Genomic DNA, 21,407 nt, shown 5'->3' with positions numbered 1-21,407 from the left:
GTACTACTACTGGGAACGATATTTTACACACACAAAAAAGAAGCAACGTAAAAAAATATATCTCTAATTTTGTTTGTTATGTTGCAGTGGATGAACTGAAAGCAAAGTGGCAAAGTGCACGGGACCAATTGCAGCATGAATATACCACCAAGGGAAGGAATGAAGCTGCAGGTAAATGAAAGAGGCCTTATCTTAACCTCCATAAATGATGTACCTCGCGCCAACCATGGACCTTCATCCTTAAGTATGATTTTACATCTAACATATTTTACATATAACAAATGTGCTAGGAAATATAACTACCTGCAGTTTCATAGAAATGTTTTCACAGTGAGGAGCCAGTAGGATATAAGCCTATAACCAGCTGAATGATGGTTGTGGGGGGCATTGTTTGGGTTCTATGTATTGTAGAGAACAGTATGTTTCTCAGCAGCAGCACCACCATTGTTTAAAACGTCTGTCAGGTCTGTATAACATGTCAGCAGTCCACAGTGCAGGTAGTGTTGGGTGTGCACAATTACACCAGACTTTTTTCTAGTTGTACACAGGACTTATGACAACATGGATAGTCTACAGAAGGAGCAGGAAGAAGAGGAAGACATGTCAGCGATAAATGTTCTAAGGTCACTGTCCACTCCTGCTACCAACGCTTTGGAGCTGACAGATGAAGGTCCGAGCAGTAGTCAGGTAAGCACACAAGGGGCTTAGCATATAGACCTAGCACAAACATCACCCCGAAGAAGTGGCAGGGCAGCAACTGCTTAGGTGTCTGCTGACACCCAGGAAGAGTGCTGGAGGCGTTAAAGCAATGGCAGACAGAGGACTAAGCGGAACATTGCATGCATCATCTGGTGTGTGCCAGAGGACATGCAGAACTCCATACACACCTATATGATGTGTGTGCTGGAGGCTGCAGTACAACCATTCACACCACATGAGTTACATGTCCTGATTGATCACTGGTGATACTTTCGTCAGCAGCACGCCAGCCCCCACCACTCCAAAGTGTAAATATGTACAGACCCATTTATACACATGGGTATGCTGAGCACCCCACTACATGGTACTATAATCCAGCAGTTAGTGGCCAACAATTGCAATGACCACATACACTGGCACGAGCGCCCAGTGATTGCAGCTTTGAAAAGCCACAAAGACCACAAAGTCACAGTGGAACCAATTTTTGGCCTTTTATTTCACAGACCGGTGAGTCAGGGCCAAGGTTCACAAATTTGTAAGGTCTGCGGAATTGTATAATTCAGTTTTTTTCATATAGTTATTTATTTTTGAAAATTTTAAAAATGTTTTACAGAAGTTATAATAATGTTTTGTCTATTCATTTTTTTAAAAATGTTAGTGTTCAACCTTTGTGCTTTATTTAATGGTTAAGGTCTTTAATGCTAGACTTTTCATGTGGAATGACTGTCGTGAAAATAAAACACCAACAGCTGTTTACTTTGGCAACGTGATTTTAGGTGTCCTCTAAAAAGCCCATATTTCATGGGCTTATGCCTGGGCCTATTATTGCTGAAAAACTTGGTGTTTACAATGACAAAATACATACTTCCCTAATCCTGTATCCACCACTGCTGCTGTATTGCTGGGTCCTCATTCCATGCTGGCTTTTACTGCTGTGTGTTGGAAGCTGGTGATGCCATCCTCAACAAAAGGCACATGTAAGCAGACAAAATACTTCCATTGAAAAGCACATTTGAATGGTATGCTATCACCTTGCCCTCAAAACAAAAAACCCCTTAAGTAGCATCTCTGTTCCTTATACACTCCTTCTGTGTTTCTAGACAATTAACAGTTTTTATATTGTGTTGTAAAAAAGACAATACACAGTTTAAAAAAAACACTTATTTCGGGGGGGGGGGGGGGGTCCAAAAAAGTGTAATGAGGTATTAGTTTATAATATGGCCAAATTATGCAAAGAAAAGAAAAGTATTTTAAATAACATTATTTTTAAGAAAAACTTTGGATAATTAGACCACATTATATAGTATATAAGCTCGCAACCCACGTCAAGGGTCCTCGCTGTCTAGTAAGTCCCTACCTAGAATATATATTTTTTTTTCTAAAGGCCTACCAAAAAAAACTAAAACAATAAGGTGATTAAAATTCATAACATGGTTTAGACAGTCTAGATCATCAGGCGTCTCGGACACAATCCATCTGCCATGCCATTTCTCCCTGAGGAGTCAAAAAGTAGTTCACAAATATGTCTCTAACTAGAAGTTCAGATGATGCAGGCCTACGTTGTGGGGTCTGATCCACTACAACAACATGTGAGGTTGGTGCAACCAGACCATCAACTCCAATCCAACCCGCATCATTGGTCCAGCAACAATTGTGCAGAACCATAACGGCTTGAATTAACACACACACATTATTGGGTTCCATCTGAATTAATAAGAAATTGTCTCACCTTCTTAGCTGCTTGCGGTGCTTGTAGTCTGTGCATGCAGAGAAAATCATACTCACATCCGTTCTGCCATTCGGTCCTATGGCTTGTTCAAATGATAGTGGATACATGGGAATACAGACACATCAGATGATTTTTCTTTGCTTTATTCTTTCCTTATGCTCGTACAATCAGGTACATGATACAAACAAGAACGCGTTTCGGTGCAATGCCTTGTTTAACAAGGTGAACAAGGCATTGCGCCGAAACGCGTTCTTGTTTGTATCATGTACCTGATTGTACGAGCATAAGGAAAGAATAAAGCAAAGAAAAATCATCTGATGTGTCCGTATTCCCATGTATCCACTATCGTTCCATCTGAATAGTTGCAGGAAAACTCTGCACTTACCGGTAAGAATTCGAAAGGCAAATTCGACAAAACAACAAGCCTGTGAGAGACAGTAGTTAAAAACCCTAAACTTCATATTGCCAGAGGCAAAAAATTACCTATTTGTCACACCTTCCCAAAATGAAAAGAAAAACAAATAAATCTTTATTACATGTAAGCAAAAGCACTAAGCCAAAGACGATTAAAAATACAGGAGCAGGCAGTCCAAATACACTAAGACAATGAGTCACTTTAAGACGTGTGTATTGCAGGTGGTATCGTAGTCAGACCAAAGTGGCTAAAGCTAAGCAAGCCTGCCTGGCTATCATAGTGGTAAATAAATCCACCTCCATATAGAGCACTCTAGCTATCACAATAAAGTAATTTTTTTATAGACCAAACAAATGTCCTGAACTAAAAACATGAACATATTGTCCCCCCAACATGTTTCACCATGACTGGCTTCTTCGGGGAATAATGTGGGGTTACAGTAGGGCTTGCTTAGCTTTATCCAGTTAGGTCTGACTACAGTACCACCATATAGCGGACACTATAGGGGTCACTGTTATAACTGGGGCCACCGTGGGAGTCACTATGGCGACTATGGGGTCACTTTTAGGGCTCGTTCACATGGACATAAGCACATTGTGATCATGCAAATGTGCTGTGCATTTGCACAACTGAAAATTGCTTATGCCCAAATTTGTCGGCTGCCTCAGTGAGTTTTTATTTGCGCAAATACACTGCATATTACTGTGTGCAAAAAAGAATGCAGAAGGCCCATTGAAATTGTGTACAAAAATATACAGCGAATACGAAGATTTCCTGCATATTCACTGCATATTTGCACCCACTCATTCATTTCAATGGCCTATTGTGGTGCGTGTTACGCACCACAATAGGCCATGCTGAGTATTTTTTCCCATTATTGCACAATGTGTGGAAAAATACACACATGTGAACAAAGCCATTGTGTGCACAATACGCTGCACAAATATGCTCATGTGAACGAGCCCTTACTATGCAATAATAATTGACCTGTTGAAAACAATCATAAGGCTGATTTAGTGAAAATTTAGTTTGGCACCTCTGAGATATACAATATTTCGTGGAACTCTTGTTTAGTCGAATGTCTAATTTGTACAGAAAAAAACTCAATAAAACGATATTTAAAAGAAAATATGCGCTCTAGCAAGAAAACAGTAATTATCCAGATGCTTCATCATAAGTTTTATATATTTTCTGGTCTTCAATTACCGACATTAAAGACGTAGCAGCCTATACTTCAGGCCAGCACCTAGATAACAGTGGTGTATTCTGACCTTGCTATTCATCTACCTTCTCCAAACATAGTAACTATTGCTACTTTAAACACATACATGTATTATTTGTTCAGCAACATTTTCATCATAATAAAGGTAACAAACATTTTTGCTGTCATATATTGGGCTTGAACCTTAATCTCCATTTATAAAAGGTGAACACTTTTTCCAGGTCCATACAGAATAAATATGCAGTTGAGTCATTGTGAGCACCTCTATTATAATGATATAATGCTACTATATATCTGCTAAGAAGACACAATTTTAAGGGCTGTTACAGTTATATGGGGTTAAACAAAATTCTGGAAGAATATACATTGTGGGAAAGCTGAATTTGTCACCTAACTTTTTATTTCGTGCAATATGAGAAGTTTTGGCTAATAATGGATTTTCAGCTTTTTTCTTACACATATATTAATTTTTACAGTATCCAATTCACTCATGGAGGGAGGTTTATCAATAAATTGCAGGATGCATGAATTTACAGTTGGTGAAAATGACAAACTGTGTCAAATGCATTAAAATGTTGTACATGGCATAGGCTTCCTCTCCACTCCATTTTGTTCCTACACTTATAAAAAAAAACTTGAAATTTTAATTGGCCTCCTATGACATCAACCTGATTGTGCATGTGTAGGAGATAGGGAAATAGATTGTAAGATTCATTGGAGACAAGTATTGAAACACATAGTAACAATCTCTCTACAAGGATGTAGAATATGTATATAAGGGTGATTTCACACTTGCTCTCGGGATTCCACTTTCCAGCCGCATTTGGAGAGCAGGAAAGTGGAATCCCCACTGTTTAACATCTCTGGACAGAACCGAACAGCACAGGATGGACCCTATTGATTACAAGGGTCCGTCTGCTTTCTGCCCAGCTGCCTGCCTTTTGAACGGAAGAAAAAGTACTGCACGCAGTGCTTTTTCTTCCAGTATTTTGAGTCAGATCTGTGTCAGAACCTACGGCTGGAGGATCCAACGCAGATGTGAAACCAGACTAAGCAATCCAAGGTAGAGCTATAATAAATCTTGCGCAGACCAAATACGGGCACATTCTGCTTAGAAAATCTCTCTATGGATGTAACAAATCTGTCATTAAAAATAAATCTTGTTATTTGTATAGCACCAACTTATTCCATGGTGCTTTCAAGTAATTTATTTATTAGCCCCCACCAAGCTGGGTACTCATTTTACTGACCTCTGAAGGATGGAAGGCTGAGTCCATACGGGGATTGAACTTGCAACCTTTAGGTCATAATTGAGAGCTTAGAACTGCAGTTCTGCACCTCAGAAGGCCCTGTTTGTTCACTCTAGTTTTGTGCTGCAAAAATGTGTGAATTTTTCAAATCTGTGCATGCAATCTCAGTCACAAAGAAACAGAGCTGAGAATCCTTAAAAGGATTATCCCCCTAAAGTAGTGGTACAATATCGCTACGGTATAATGTCACTCTCTAACAGATGGGATCTGACTACTGGGACCCCACTAATCATTCATTGAATTTCTTAAAAACTCATTTGCAGTGTTCTTTGAATCGTAGAGGCCCCAGTGGTCAGAGCCCCTTGATGATAAATGATGGGAATATCCCTTTAATACAATATAGTAATCAATTAGAGTAAATTGGGTAATTTCTTGATGTAATAAAACCATTCTGTTGTAGGGATACCTCAGCCACTAATTCCTGGATAATCTCAAATGGGTGACCTGCTCATTCAAAACGAGTCCAGTAATAAAGTTCTCCACAGAGGGAACAAAGAAAACAAGGACATTCTGGACCAGGCATTGTATTTAAATCTTTGTTCTTTTATTGCTTCATCCATTAAATCAAGGAAACTGATAACATAGCAGCAGTGTAAAAGCAGACATACATGCAGAATTCAAGGCGAGATCTGATCAACGCATTTCAGGTCACACCCTTATTCATGACCACCATTGTCTGGGCATTATTTGCTTCTGTACACTCTTCCAATAATGTACGGATATGACTTAACAAGGATTAGCGGGAGTCCTGAAAAATCAGATCCCAACTAATCAGATATTGATAGATCATCCTGAGGATAGACCATCACCTTAAAAAAGCCGAATAATCCTTTTAATCCCTTCAGTGACAGGTTTATTATTACCATGTCCGTGCAGCAAGCCCTGAGGTAATTTGAAGTGGCAAACATGTACAGTGGCACAATAACTGTGTGTCGTGGCCAGCATTTCAGCACTATAGCTGTCCACGGAAATCTTCCGGGGTTTAACTGCATGGTTAGTGCAGCAAGCCCCGGAGATCTTCCAGGCGTGCCACTAAAGGGGTTAAGAGATATCATCAATGCTCATTTGGGGGAAATGTGACTATTGTGACCTCTTTCGACCACTAGAAATAAGTGTCTGCGCTGTTAGCAGGGCAGTTTTTTAAGAAATTTTGGCCAACAGGGAAGACATCAAAGAAGCGCACCCATCTTATCATTTACTGCATTATGTTGATCTACAAGACATCAACATTTTCACACAGACCTCAGCTGAGAAAGAACCTCATAATACACAGTAATATATACCTTGGCTACTGCAGAACCTTATAATAAACACATTAGTTACAGCGTAACACTATAATACACACCTCAGCTGCTGCAGAACTTCAAAATGCACACAACAAGCAATTTAATTCAATTGCCACAGGCAAGGCACATCGTCACAAAGCACCTCCAGTACATGCGCAGTTTGAAGTTGAGGCAGTGCCCAATGCTGCCTTCGCTGGGCATGTGCTGGAGGTGGCTTTTGAGGACATACAGATGTAAGAGACCAGAAATGCTGCCAGCCCCAATGTATGTTTTGACCAAGCCACCTTCATCACCTCCTTCATCTGCTATATGGGTTAGGTACTTGTTTATTACTTTGCATCATGCTCAGTGTTACATTGCACTTCCACTTTATAGAAGAATATAGGTGATGTAGTGATTACAGTCATAGGACCCATTATTTTATTGGGACTGAAGCAGTGTGCAATTCTTTGTTATGGCTTACTTCTTTGGCAATGATATATATATATTTGATTTAATCAGCCTGCCTACATTATTCCTTTTCTATGTGTGTTGTTATCTTTTGCACTTGCACTTTACATGAATTTTTCATGATGCATTTATAATTTATTTGGAGGAATGTTTGTATTATTGGATTCCTGTTTATATCTCAGCTTTTCTACCGGTGGAGCTCTATTTTCTTCAAATAAGGTTTTTATATGATATGTAATATAGTATTTTTCATTAGATGTCTGGCGTCATGCACATTTTTAATTTGGTTGATGTTTCATTGTGCTGCTGTTTTATGTATTGATATCTGATATGATTTAGAGCCTTTTGGGTTACGGTGGTTTTGTGTCCCACTGTTCTGATAGGTTTTACAGAGGAACATGAGTACAGAGCAGTTTGAATCAGTTCCCACCTGAAAAAATGCTATTTTTAAAAAGGTATGAACTTAGCACAGGACCGTATTTTAACCATATTTTTGCATCTATTATATGGACATGAATGGCATCCTGACCACGAGTCTCCTGATCTTAATTCCAAGCATTATAGATTCCTATGACGCTTGGAGTTTGGGTCAAGGACTCGCAGTCAGCTGGGATGGACGTCCACATTACGGACATAAAATAAGGCCAAAATTCAGTCATGTGTTCCCAGCCTTACAGTCAGTAATCATAGCTGATGACTGCTCCGATTATAGTCATCAGCTTTCCCCTTTCTTCTCTATCTGGGTCTAGACTGCCATGAAGACTTCTTTCAGCCACAATTGTTTCTGCACACAAACTCTCATTGCCCCCTACACAGTACTAATGTTCAGGATAAAATAATAATGCTTCCTTTATAGGTTCACAATAATAGTGCCACCTTTGTGGCCCCCTACAATAAGTGCTCATTTGTAGCCCCAGAGTAAATGCCCACTTTGCAGCCTCACTGTAATAGTGTCCCCTTTGTGGCCCCTACAATAAGTGTTCATTTCTGGCCCTTCAGCAAATGCCTGCTTTGTGACCCTGCAGTAATCTTGGTGGCTCCTGTAGTAAGTGCTCACTTTGTGGTGACCCCACACTAACTACTACCTTTATGGCCCTACAATAACCACTCCACTTTGTGCTGCCCCTCACCACTGTTCTGTTCCAAGGCTGTGAATATTAATTACTGCAATAAGTTCGGAGACCCTTTCTCACACTTCTTGGTGTCTCACAGGTCACTGCACAGTACTGTGTGTATCTTCGGTCAGACTTCCTTCTCTTGTGTCTTAGAATCAAAATAGTAGAGTTGGAAGGGACCTCCAGGGTCATCGGGTTCAACCCCCCCTCAGTGCAGGATTAACTAAATCATCCCAGACAGATGTCTGTCCAGCCTCTGTTTGAAGACTTCCATTGAAGGAGAACTCACCACCTCCTGTGGTAACCTGTTTCACTCATTGTTCACCCTCACTGTCAGAAAGTTTTTTCTAAGTTTTTCTTGTATAAGAAGAACCAGAGAGAAGGAGATGGGAGCACCAGTTGGGGCACCACAACCTTTGAGACAGCAGGAACTGTGAGAGAGAAGCTGTTTAAAGTGTGGACAGGGAATAACAGTGAGGGATGGCACATAGCACAGTCAAGCTCACCCTCCTGTGCCCCCATCCCATCCAGCTGGTCAGTGTCCCGAGCAGTCATACCCCCTGCTCAGTGGTATAAACAGTCATAGCTGCTAGAAAGGATTTTACCACTGGATGAGTCATTGATTATGGAGGGCTGGCAATGTGTTCTCCACCTACGTAGAGCCGTCAGAAGAGCACAAAGCTTTCCTAGTGCCACTGCCGCTTCTTTCCAGCTATTGTTAAGGATCCCAGCAGTTCACATTGATGGTATATTCAAAGGATATGGCATTAATGCCTTACATGGGAAACCCCTTGTTAAACCGATACCGCCATCATCTTGCAACCATAGAACCTCAGATTATAACTCAGGGAAAGAATTTTAAGTATGATTTCCAAATGATGCCATGAAGAAGGAGAATGGCAATACTTGGCTGGTCTCCTACCTGTTTGTGACATGCATGTGTCAATAATGCTAGTGGAAGTTGTGGTACTACAACAATTTCAATGAAGCATAAAAAACTGTCTTGTGAAGTTATATTCACGGCATATGAAGTTTCTGTAGCTCCAAGCTGTGGAGTCACAGGAACATCATAAGGCACCCTATGGTTTTCCATGCATCACCTTATTACAGGGCTACTCTCCCCAAGATGTAGAGCTTCTGTAGGAGAATAAGTTCAGAAAGCAGCATCCAATAGCACATGCCATCATTTTCATTCCTATCAGATTCATGTGGAATTTATGAGGAACAAAAACCTCTGTACGCCTATGAATAGGATCAGAGGCATACGGATGTACACTATCCAAGCAAAAGTAATTGGACACCAGAGCAAGAATCAAAAGTAGTATTTACTTACATTACCTAATACTTAGCGGGTCCTTCTTTGGCCTTAATGACATTGGTTACTCTCCGAAACATACTTTATACTAATGTCTCATACACTTCAGTTGGTATTTCCCTCCATTCATCCTGCAAATGTCTGGCAAGTTCTCTGAAAGATGATGGATGCTGTTCTTTTTTCCTTAACTTATATCCCATGTCGTCCCAAAGATGTTTCACAGGGTTCAAGTTGGGACTCTGAGCAGGCCAGTCCATTCATAGAATATCCATATCCTCAAACCAACATAAAACAGCATTGGATTTGTGACTTTGAATTCTTGCTCAGCTGTGCAACTACTAGGATAGTGTAGAATTGGGTTATATGGATTACCTATTATGGAAGCTACAACTGCAGAGCATTAATATGACCATACACATGGGGCTTAACTGCCTTTTTATGATACGTTGGATTTATTAAATGTCAGGATATTGATAAATCAGTTTCTCTCCCAATGACATTTGTAACCACACTCATCTCTCCAGCATCACATAGTCAGGGTGATGAGAAAACACATTGTCTATCCTAATTTTGCTACCTCGCATTGTACACAATTATACAATTGACCCATTGTAACAATCAGTCTCATTAACAAGGTAATAACAGTTTTCTGCTGCAATTTGCCATTAAATGTAGCTGATACATCTAAACTAGACCATTGTGATTTAAAAGTAATTACAACTGTGCATTTGAATTGTTATAAAACACAGGAAAATGAGAGAGATGCTAGCATTTCTCATTACCAGAGAACAACATCAACTTCACTATATTTCACATGCTCAGCTTAATTTGTCTCTGCATTGGTTTAGTTAACACATTTTATTCATATTGGGAAAAAAAACTATACCATGTAATTGTCCATTTCTTCTCTACTCACACTAATATTTTCTATCTAGTCAGGAAAGTGGAGTCATTTGAGGTAAAAAGAGACACAAAGAGAACAAAGGAAGTATAGCCAAGCCATTAAACTTTAAGTGCACAGGAAAACAGTTCTATTTTTTTTTCCTGCAGCTAATTATATGGGCCGTTTTATTTGATACCACACTGCCATCTAGTGGTCCAACATGTGGAAGCAATGCAGATTTAATTACACTGCGCTGAACAGATGTTTTAACATTTTTTCGTTTGTTCATATTAAAATATTTCATCAATTAATTTAAGTCCGCAGCAATAATTTTAAAATATGACATATGTTTGGTGTTTTTAAGTGCTTTATGTGGTGAGTTGTTAGTAAATGCTTTCCATGTTAATTACGCTTCTTAATGTGTCTGTCATCCTCTAAACTGTAGTGTTGGGAATTTCATTTTAAATCTTGGCCTAACATGTATATTGTTCATTAATGTTTCATCTGCCTGCATTTTCATGTCGCCTCCAATTATAAACATAAAATATCCCCATAGATCCGACATTACCTTATTCTGCATGCACAAGATGATTATCATATTAAACATAAAAATCCTGTATTCCTACTATCTCCTGTGTTACTAAGGGATGTCACAGGGGTATGTGTGATCTTTATTCGTGCATGTCTGCTAAAATATGTGTAATGTCAAGAAAACATTCTACTAGTTACTGACTGCCAGTTATTGATATTATGTACAGTAGTTCTGTGTGCCGAGATGATTATTTGTTAATGACCCAGTGCCAGTGCCGAGTTATTATTCTGCTCTTATTACTCGCTTGCTTTTATGGCTACATTCTAAAGCATTTACAACCACAGTCGGAGGTTCTGTCCCAGGGCTCAATCAGGATGTCTGAAAACTCCATCTAAATGGGATCCTTGACAGCTTCACAGGCTGCTCTTAGTAAAATAAAGGCCAATGCTGCAAGCTTTAGTCTCTGTTAGCAGGTTTACATTTAATTCAAGCATTTTGGCAGAATAGCACAGTGCTTTGGTTCACCATAGGCCCTACCATCTTTTATGCCCCATAGGAGTGCAAAAACGTCCCTCTAAGATCGCAACACTGCTGCTGCCCTTACATGTTACATTCTCCTAATTCTTCTTTGCCCAGTGTTTTTCTCTTCCTAAGAGCGGCGTAACTTTGACATGTTACCTCCAAGTTACACCGAAATGCTTGAAACTGTTGATTGAAGCAAATATCCTAGGATGATAGATGAGAATGCATTGAATAGTCATGACCAACAATGCAGGGTTTACAAACCAGCAATAGCCTATAAAAAGTCTAAGTGTCCAGATTTTTTGCTTTTTTGATAATTTTGGAAAACGTTACAAAAATACACCCCTTTAAGAATGTGGGTTCCCTATAAGTCTATGTCTGACCTCTTAAAGGGGTTGTGCCAAAATCAGCTTTTATCACTAATTCATAGGATAGGTGATAAAAGTCTGATTGGTTGGAGTCTCACCGCTGACACTGATTTGAAGAACAGGGAATCTGTATCACCATTCCTCCTCACTATGCACCCAATGCAGAGGGAGGAGATTGAATGGAGCAATAGTTACATGTACACCGTGCCACTACATTAATTTTCAATGAACACAAGCAATCAGTTACTTCTGTTAGCCTCACTGAAATGATTGGAGTGGTGGCCATACATGGGAGACCACCGATCCATTCTATCTGACATCATTGCATATGCGAGAACAGGCCCTGCAGTGATAAGAAGAAGGGGGACATGGGATCCCTGTTTTCAGGATTGGTGGGGTATCAGTGGCGAACCTCCATCGATTAGACTTTTATGACCCTTCTTATGGCTAGGTGATAAAAGTCATTTCTGGTAAAACACCTTTTACATGTCTTGACTAAGGATGTAAGCCAAACCAGGGTCTTCTCTATAAGGGAAAGACAAGAACCCTAAAATAGCTAACTGTAGATGGATGTCTTTTACTAAATAGAGAAGATCCTGGCTTGGCTTAGATCCTTAGTCAAGACCTGTTAAAGGGGTTTTACCAGAATCAACTTTTATAAACCTAGCCATAGGAGAGGTGATAAAAGTCTGATCGATGGAGTCTCATCAGTGCGGAGTAGGGTTCTGGTTGACTGGGTAAAAGGTCTTTGATGTGGGTCAGGAGAGTAATGGTTCTCTTTGTGGAGACCACTGAAATAGAGTCCTATAGGCCATGTGTTCATATAGCATGCACAGTTTTGGCAATACTCCACGCCTGCATGCTAAAACAGGCTGCCGAGGATTCGGCATTTCCTGCTAGGCAGGGAACACTACGACACTATTGACGCAGCGTACACTGCCCTGGAAGAAGTAGAATGTGGCAACTAGATGCTACATAACAGGAAATAGAAGATTCGACCGGCTTACAGTCATGTGACCCAGGGGACTGGAAGAGCCAGAAGAAGATCAGGAGGTAAGAAGACTGCCTGTGGAGGAATAGGTAAGTATAGAACTTTTTTTCTAATCACTGAACCCCTTTAAAGAGTAGTAGCTCCATCTACTAATAAAGCTGTTCTCCCTGACAATTGTCTACCTATATTTGTAAGTAATGTGATCCATAAAACATGCTATAGATGTAGCAAAATATACCCTTGCACTGATCTGCTGCAACAAGTTATCTTAACACAACAACAAGCCATTGAATAGCTATTAAAAAGGCAATAAAAAGTTCTGTTCTGCAGTTTATTTAACATCTTTAATTAAAGTTTAGTTAAACTTTGCTACATCTGTAAAGCTAAGATCAACACTAGCAGTTGATGAAGGACTAGGGCGCACACTGGTGTTCTCACCAACAGGGTTTAAAAGATTTTTATACCATGTCCCACATTGACTGCCATACTGGCGACAAGACTCTTCTCACAATTCCATGCTTTCCACCACTATGAGGAAGCAGGCAAAAGCAGGAGATGCTGCAGGGCTTCTTTTTCTTGGCTGTGGCTCTTTTCATTCCTATTTTCTAGCTCTTAACCTAAACTTTTTCATGCCAGCGCCTCTTCAGCTTCCCTTTTCAGCTTCATCACATTCTATGATGATGTTTCTGCAGCTGCTTGAAATACTGGCATCCTGCAGAGACATTGCTCAGCTATTCATCATCACCACCCATGGATCCACTGTGTGGATTAGTTGCCTCAAAAGGTCTTCCATCCCAAGAGTCCAATGCTTTTCCAGGTCCTCTCTTGAAATAAGTACAACCCACTGAAACTGCTCCTATTTAAAAGAGGAATCCTGCTAATAGCACCACTCAGCCAATCATTAAAAGGCTCCTCCAGCACAAGTCTGCCAAAAAAACATGTGGAATCTGCTTGTGGCTTTCCACTGCTAAACTATTGATCCTCAGGATAGGTCATCAATAGCTAATCACTACCCAGTACTCCTGACAATCAATTGTTTGCCTGAACTGCTGCACTAGTGAATGGAGCTTCTATGTGCTGGAAACACACAGCTCAATACTCTCTGTAGTGGCCTGGAATGGTACTGCAGCCACAATTTGTATTCGGTTTGGAGAAAGAGTTATGATGGGGCTGTGGTACCTTGCGTCCCTTCTTGATAACGTGCTATTAGGAGCCTGTAATCATGCAGGAATTTGTATCATTACATTGTGTTATAAAAAAAAGTCAAACAATGACTGCCAGGATTTTGGCTGTTGAACACCACAGTTGTTGCATTGAACGTTCTTGCCCTTTGTATTTGGATAGTGTTGTTTTGACAGAAATATCTTGTAAAACCACTCACACTGCCGCTCTATAATAAACAGGCTCCCAGATTATATCAAATCATGTATACTAGTAAACTCCGAGGAGGATCTTTGTTTACTCATTCGCAGGCTATGACATTCATTCCATGTACTCAGAAAACTAAACAAGAACATCCCGAAGGATTAAAAAGAATGATTTTTTTCTTTGAACAGTAGAGCAGTTTACCAGTAAGTGATGATACGGAATATCATATCAGTGAGAATCAGCAAGAACAAGCAAAAAAGTAGAAAAAAAAATTATGGGGAATTGGAGGAATGCCCTGCAACATCACATTATGCAAACTACTAAAATGAAATTATGTTTTCTGCAACCCAGAACTATATATACAGTATTAACAGAAGCTTATCAGTGTGATTCCCACCTGGCTTATCTTGTTAATATGAATAATGCATTGGTATGTAAACTGAATCCACTCTTCCCTCGAATTGGGCCATGAGGGGGTTCAAACGCAAGCAAATAACTTTACAATGAACTGTGCCAATGATAATCGCGTATTGCTTATTTATATGCTGTACTGACATTACCGTTTATAATAGAAACACACAGGACCAATTTATACTGGATATGCCCAGAAGAGCACACTGGGGGAAATATAAAAAAGGGCAATATCCACAGGGACAGAAGAGCAAAGGACAATCAGGGCCCATCCACATAGGAATAGTTTCTGTCCGTGTTACGTCCATATTTGTTACGGACGTAATACAAACAGCATGCAATGCCATTGATTTGCAATGAGGAATTCACATGAGAGTTTTTGGTTCTTGTATGTCAATTCCCATATGAAGAAATCAGCTTTACTTTTCCACCATTCTTTTTGAACTACCCTGTATATAGTGGTAAATAATGTAATACCTCATAACCAGCTTCTACAGAAGCTTTAGATGCCGGGACAATGTATGCACTTGGGTGAGGAATTAGTTAAGACACAGAAAACAAAGACTTGTTATAAATGGTGAGTAATCAAAATGGGCTAAAGTTAGCAGTTGGTTACCACAACGATCTGTGTTAGGACCAGAGGGGGGAAGGATAGGGGGTGCAGAGGGTGCGGTCGCACCTGGGACCAGGAGCTCTAGGAGGCCCAGAAATTTTCTCTTTCCCATATGGCAAACCAATACTAGCAATGAAGCTTTATAGTTGGGAGCCCAGTTCTAGATTTTGTACCAGGGGCCCAGCAGCTTCGAATTACGCCTCTGGTTAGGACCAATTCTTTTCAGGCTTGTTATTAATAACCATGAGTATGGGATTGAAAGTAAAGTGTCAATTTTTAATGATGATATAAAACTTTGTAGGATTCTGAAAAGTCAGCATGACTAAAATATTAGAGAAAGACCTAGATAAGCTGGCAAAATGGGCAAAAACACAAGAGATGAATTTTAATGTTGATAAGTGATTCATCTAGATTACAAGAATCATATTATTGCATATACATTAAATGGCATAGACCTGGGGCCAATAGAACCATAAAACAACTTAAGTATTCTTGTTACAAAGAAACTAAGCAGCAGTTCTCAATGCCAGGCAGCAGCTGCAAAAGCAAATTCAATTTTGGAGTGTGTAAAAAAAGGGATAAAAGCCTGTAATCACAATATAATATTACCTCTATAGGTTCCATGTAAGACCATATCTGGAGCATGGGATTTAGCTTTGGGCTCCACATTCTAAAAAAGATCTAGGTGAGATGGGGAGGGTTCAAGGGCAGGCAACTAGATTATTAAATGAGGTGGGAAGGTTTCATAATGAGAGGCTAGTAAAAATGGGCTTATCCAACTTAGAAAAGGGGCGGCATAGAGATGATCACATATACATGTATAAGAACTGTACAAAGGACCAGGGGACATTCATTATGTGTGGAGGAAAGGCGATTGAGGCATCTATACAGTTACAGTAGTCAAACTATGACATGCCGTACCCCAAGAGGTAGTAATGGCAGAGACAATGACAGGATTTGTAAAAAGAGTGTATTGCTATCTATCAACTAATAGAGTTGAGGGTTGAGCTTATTGAACTTATTTCTTTTTTCAACCTATGTAACGATGTTGCAAAGCCTAACTCTAAAACCTGAAAAGTTAGGTCTGAGGCACAGGTTACCCCAATCTGCCACTCATAAGCTCAGGGTTATATTGGAAAGCAGTTTTAATTTAGCCTTTTCATTGTGAATTGTTCATCTATATGCAGATCTGTAATACGGCCATACGTGACGTCATATGCATGAGCTCTTATGTGCAGTTAGCTTGAACTTCCGGATTAGTTCAAAATATGGAGCATAACAAATAAAGGCAATATGTCTATATAGTTATTACAAAGAGGAACAATCTATTGATCTACACACACAACCTCCAGCCAAATTTTGATATTCAAGCTTTTGACAACTTCTAAAAAAAATGACAATACTGTGATGATATGGCTCAAAATTTCTAGGTAGCAATGTACCACCAGGATGACCAAGTTAAAGGGGTTGTCCCGCGCCGAAACGTTTTTTTTGTTTTTTTTAACACCCCCCCCCCCCCCCCCCCGTTCGGCGCGAGACAACCCCGATGCAGGGGTTAAAAAAACAACCCGCACAGCGCTTACCTGAATCCTGGCGGTCCGGCGTCTTCATACTTACCTGCTGAAGATGGCCGCCGGGATCCTCTGTCTCCGTGGACCGCAGGGCTTCTGTGCGGTCCATTGCCGATTCCAGCCTCCTGATTGGCTGGAATCGGCACGTGACGGGGCGGAGCTACACGGAGCCGGCATTCTACACGAGCGGCCCCATAGAAGACAGGAGAAGACCCGGACTGCGCAAGCGCGGCTAATTTGGCCATCGGAGGCCGAAAATTAGTCGGCACCATGGAGACGAGGACGCTAGCAACGGAGCAGGTAAGTATAAAACTTTTTATAACTTCTGTATGGCTCATAATTAATGCACAATGTACATTACAAAGTGCATTAATATGGCCATACAGAAGTGTATAGACCCACTTGCTGCCGCGGGACAACCCCTTTAATGTCTCTACTCAGTCTATTGGTTGACCTGAAGAGGGCGCTGCACACAAGATACCCTCACTACCTGACTGATTTGAGCACTTTTGCGAGGAAGAATAGGCACATATTGCCCAGTCAAGGTGCACCATGCTGATAGCTACCCAAAACAGACTGAATGCTGTTATAAATTCAAAGGGTACATCAACAAGTATTCATTTTAAGGTGTGCGTATTTATGCAACCACATTATTTTAGTTTTCTTTTTACATTTTTCCACCCTAAATGATTTCAGTTTGCTTTCCAATTGAATGCTACAGATAACGGGTCACAGTGAAGGTGGAAATAAATCTGAAATGATTTATCTTTGACAGATTTGTTAACATGAGAAAAAGATATTATTTTAATGGGGATGTGTAGACTTTTTATATCCACTGTAATGGAATTAATACAACTTCGAGTTCATTATTGTATATGAAAGACACAGTGTTTTACACAATTACATTTCAAAGGAGAATTTCACATTAAATGTAAGAATTAAAAGAAAGATAATGTAATCTAGCAAGTTTTATTAAATGGATTTGAAAATAATATTCTAAATTATTAGGTAGAGATTTATTTAACTCAAACACATCTATTTAACTAGAAATCTGTTCTGTTATTAAGCCACACAAAGCTGTGCCTCACCAACAACTTCATAGTTTGAGAAGCACTGCTTTAAGGCCGCCTGCACACGGGCGGGATTATCCGTGGGATTTCCGCCACTAAAAGCCTGCATAGGAGTGCATTACAATACGCACTCCTATGTAGACGGCCGTGGTTTGGCCGCGCGAAATGTCGCGCGGCAAACAGACCACGGCATGTCCTATTTCTGTGCGGGGTTCGCAGAGCCTCACACAGAAACGTCACTCACCCGGCCGCCGGCTCCGGTCTGCGCATGCAGGCTGCCAGGCAGCCGGCACATGAAAGAGACGGGGCTGCCAGGCGCGGGTGAGTACGCGCTCCTCCCTGCAGGCGCTGGATCCGACCCGCCCGTCTGCAGGCAGCCTTACAGTGAAATATAGAAATGCTACAAAGTACTAATATAATATACAATGGAAACATTCTTTGCCAGTATAATAGTGGCTATAATGGTTTCAAATAGTCCTAATAAGGCAGTTACATAAAGGGATGATATAAAATAACAGCGCACTGTGCCACAAAATGTTAGCACATGATAATACCCCTACAATTGTGCCATCCTCCTAGTACTGCACACTAGACCCAGTCAAGACCCAGTCAAGTTAATGCATAGAGTTGCACAATAGACTCAGCCATGGTACTCTACGGTTCACATAGCATGCCAGCCACAATATTGTCTATGCTGAGCTCTCAGTAGTACTCATGATTTATTCTAGTTACATTAAAGGCCATAAAATCAGCTAGTAACACCCATAAGATGCATTGTTCATTGCTGTGCTCATATTCTGCACTCTCCTCTCTTTTCAAAGTGCTAATAACCACTTGTCCATGAGTGAGTGAGTTACATGCTCTGCCCCTGATCCCATGATGGCGATGTAATCAAAGGTCCTTCATCAAGTGAATTACATGCTCCACCCCTGATCACATGATGCTGATGTCATCACAGGTCCTTCATCTCAGCCACAATTTCACCTCAGCAAGCAGCTGGAGCTCCGCCCCTGATCATGTGACAGTGACAGCATCACAATATTTTGACCAACTCCTACCGTCATCACAGGTCTTTAGTGAGTTACATATGATAATGTTATTCCCTACAGTATATTATAAGCTCTCACTCATGACCTGAAGGTTGCAAGTTCAAACCCCGAATAATTCAGGTAGCCGGCTCAAGGTCAACTCAGCCTCCCATCCTTCCGAGGTCGGTAAAATGAAAACCCAGCTTGGTGGGGGGTAATAAAAAAATTACCTAAAAGCGCTGCATAATAAGTTGGCGCTATACAAATAACAAGATTTATTTATTTTTAAACTAGGAGGCTACATACCGCACTCAATAACTGACTGCAGCATGTAAATGTATGTTCCTGCACCAAGTGTGTTGTGACCATCAACTCCCATAAAAAAGGCCACCATTACATATAAAAATATAAAAAGTTCAACTCCCCCTACATATATAAGCAATATAAAAATTAACATAATTCATATCACCGTGTCCATAACAGTCAGAAGTAATAGAAAATCATGTTATTTATCCCACAGTGAACGCTGTTTAAAAGAAAAATAAAACTATTTCTGCTTTGTTCACCTCACTTCCCAAAAAATAGAATCAAAAGTGATTCAAAAGTCACATATACAGTACTCTGAATTGGTGCAAAAAAAACCCTTACGGCTCACTCTGCAAAAAACAAGACCTCACAGCTCGATTGACAGAGAAAAAAAATCATCACTGAATGGCTGTGATTGGCTCATCGAGCGCCAGCTGTGATTTCCTGCTGGCGCTCAATTCGCCAATCACAGCGCTCACTTTCCTGTAGGCAGGGTATTTAAAGCCCCATCACCAGCAGAAGCTGAGATGGCAGAAGGGGAGGACTCTGCAGTTTGCCACGCCGCTGAAGACCATCGGGACGCCACAGACCAGGTGAGTATAAGGCCCACTCCTCGAAAAAATAAGACACTGTGCTTCTTTTGGGAAAAAAATTATATAAGACAGTGTCTTTTTTTCAGGGGAACGCGGTAAGACATATTAGGGATGTTTTAATGATAACCCTTCTAATTTTAGAAAAGTAAGATAGCATTGAATTTAATGGGGTTGGAAAAGAATTTCAAGTTATCGCCTATCCATAAAATCTGGATAATTTGCTGATCAGTGAGGGTCTCCCATGCCCTGCTCTCTTGTCACTGCAGAGGTTGCTTCTTTCACCGCAGTGACTTCACTCTGAATGGAGCGCCGGCCGCACATGCGCGGTTAGTGTTCCATTATATTTAATGAATGGGTTAGGATAAATAATCCTTATGTGCTCATGCGGTAAAGACAAAAGCAAATGCTATGCCACTTACTTGGAAAGGACGGGGGTCTCTTCAAAGTAATTGGCGAAGCATTTTCTTTTGTCTTTACCATATGAGTGCATAAGGATTTTTTATTCTAACTCTTGTTCTCTTACCCCCACTTTATTACAATTTGTTTTTTTTTTCTTTTTGCTGCTCTCCACACCCATGGATCATCTGCGGAACTGAAAGAGTACCAAACTTTTGAGCTTGCCAGGACTTGAGGTGCTAGCGGGAGGTCTTGTTTTCCACAGGAGCCCCCGTTTGGCACCAGGTAAGTCTCATTATTGATTGTAAATTTTAGTCACTTATTGCATTCCATCAAGGCGCTGTCCTCCTCACACTGTGACTTATTCATTTCAAGGGGGCTGACGGAAATACCTGATTGGGTATCTTGTTTGTCCCACTGAGGCCTTAGTCACACGGGCGTTTTTTCCCGCGATTTGCGGATCGCATGACGGATGCGCATCCGCAAATCGCGTGACCGGGGCCGAAAAATCACCCGAAAATACTGCTCCTAGCCGCGTTTCAATAGAAACGGGCCGGAGCTGTCCAGCGCATTGAATTCAATGGAGCCGGCAATACAGCCGGCTCCATTGAAAGCAATGCGCTGCGGGCGCATCCCGCGATCGCCGCGATCGCCGGCAGCCCATTGCTTTCAATGGAGCCGGCTGTATTGCCGGCTCCATTGAATTCAATGGGCAAACATCGTTCTTCTCTGCCACAGCTGTTACAGCTGTGGCAGAGAAGAATGATTTGTCTAGTATATGTTCTCAATGGGGTCGGCGCTGCTGCCGCCGGCCCCATTGAGCGCATATAGAGAAGAGAACAGGAATCGCAGATCGCAGATAGGTGCGATCTGCGATTTCTGTTCTATAATTTATCGGACGAGCGCATAAAAAGCGCCCATGTGTCCGATACCATTGCAAAGCAATGGTTTTATAAAATCGCCGAACGCATGCGCAAATCGCGCGAAAAAACGCCCGTCTGACTAGCCCTGAAAGTGAATGGAGTGCTGGTGTGCTTGTGCGACCAGTGCTTAATTCAATCTACTCCTCACTTCAGGGGGTGCAATAACCCTGCAGTGAGAAGGATGGGGAACAAGGGTGCCCCTTTCTTGATATTGACAGGGGTCTCAGCAGTGAGACCCCCACCAATCAGCAGGTTATCTCCTATCCTGTGGATAGGGAATAACTTTAAAGA

The 21,407-nt window shown here is 40.9% G+C and overlaps 1 protein-coding gene across 1 annotated transcript in view; it reads left to right on the top strand.

The window, feature by feature from the left end:
• The first annotated feature begins 561 nt into the window (after positions 1–561).
• The window catches only part of LOC136577905 (ectonucleotide pyrophosphatase/phosphodiesterase family member 7-like), a 72,721-nt gene continuing 51,875 nt past the window's right edge, over positions 562–21,407 (top strand). Inside the window, exon 1 of the mRNA XM_066577822.1 lies at positions 562–687. Coding sequence (XP_066433919.1) covers positions 562–687 — 126 coding nt within the window. The remainder of the gene's footprint in view (positions 688–21,407) is intronic.

Source organism: Eleutherodactylus coqui, chromosome 8 (assembly GCF_035609145.1).
Source record: "Eleutherodactylus coqui strain aEleCoq1 chromosome 8, aEleCoq1.hap1, whole genome shotgun sequence".
Lineage (NCBI taxonomy): Eukaryota > Metazoa > Chordata > Amphibia > Anura > Eleutherodactylidae > Eleutherodactylus > Eleutherodactylus coqui.
This window is presented reverse-complemented; position numbering and strand designations above follow the sequence as displayed.